Source organism: Myotis davidii, unplaced genomic scaffold (assembly GCF_000327345.1).
Source record: "Myotis davidii unplaced genomic scaffold, ASM32734v1 scaffold1755, whole genome shotgun sequence".
Taxonomy (NCBI): Eukaryota; Metazoa; Chordata; class Mammalia; order Chiroptera; family Vespertilionidae; genus Myotis; species Myotis davidii.
Window position 1 is genome coordinate 35,752 of NW_006286225.1, and position 1,096 is coordinate 36,847.

The 1,096-nt window shown below is 49.9% G+C and overlaps 1 protein-coding gene across 1 annotated transcript in view; it reads right to left on the bottom strand.

Annotated features, from left to right (window-relative positions):
- Positions 1-302, bottom strand: part of ETNPPL (ethanolamine-phosphate phospho-lyase) — a 19,255-nt gene extending 18,953 nt beyond the window's left edge. The window contains exon 1 of the mRNA XM_006757303.2: positions 42-302. Within this exon, the coding sequence (XP_006757366.1) occupies positions 42-247 (206 nt within the window). The 5' untranslated portion in view covers positions 248-302. The remainder of the gene's footprint in view (positions 1-41) is intronic.
- Between the last annotated feature and the right edge of the window lie 794 nt (positions 303-1,096).

Here is a 1,096-nt window from a genome sequence, read left to right on the forward strand (position 1 = left end):
CCCCCTCTCTGCGCTGTCCCTCGGGACCGGGGAGCCCTTACCCGATGTGCTTCCTCCTCAACGCCAGAGTGTCCTGCTTGCTGTACAGCTCGCACATGGTGGCGGGCGGCCAGGCGCTCCCCGGGGTTCCCCTCTCCTGTCTGCGCGCCTCCTCGCAAGTCAGCGCACGGCCTCGCTGGCAGGTCTTCCCTCCCGTTCCCCCGCCTTGGGTGTCTTTGCCCTGGGCTTCGGAGGTCAATGGTGGCATCAACTAGCTAGGGTCATCTCCTTTTAAATCTTGCCCTGCATTTACCCTTCCCCAAGCCCCACCCCCCTCCGCCTGGTGCCTGCTTGGCAAGTCACCGGGCGATCCACTCATTCGCCACCCATCTCCTCCCGCAGTCTAACTGGCTCCAGTTTCTGCCCTGTTGATTCTCCCCTCCCCTCCCCATCCCTGCTTCTTCTTCGGACTCGCCTTTTATTTCCCTAACCTTGCCTTGCCTTTCTTCCTCCTCTGCCTGTGAATTCCCCTCCTTCCTGCGTGTGTGTGTGTGTGTGTGTGTGTGTATCTCATTATTTTCTCTCGTTTTCTTTCTTTTTTCTTTTATTGTGGGGGAGAGAGAGAGAAACATTGATTTGTTGTTCCTGACCAGGGATCGAACCTTGACCTTGGCTTACCAGGAGGTCACTCTAACCAACTGAGCTAATAGGCCAGGCTCTCATTATTTTCTTGTAAATATTCAAAGGCACTCTTTGGAGATGTAAAGACTGAACAGTTGTCTCCATTCTCGCACTGAGAGTATTCCATTACCATAACCTACCGTAACTCAAGGAAAGTAACAAGTCCGGGTATGGGAGCACCAAAAATAGACAGTGCTCTTCCTTTGAGCCCTAACCCACCAGTCCCTCTTACCTACAACAGACTGGAAGATTCATGATATGAAGACATTCATGATTCTTGTAGAGCTTCATAGCCAAACACAGCTTTTTTTTTTTTTTTTTAAATCCTCACCTGAGGATATGTTTTTATTGATGATGATGATGATGATGATGATGATATATAGAAACTAACATTTACTAGACAGTTATTACCTTCCAGGAATTGTGATGTTTGCTA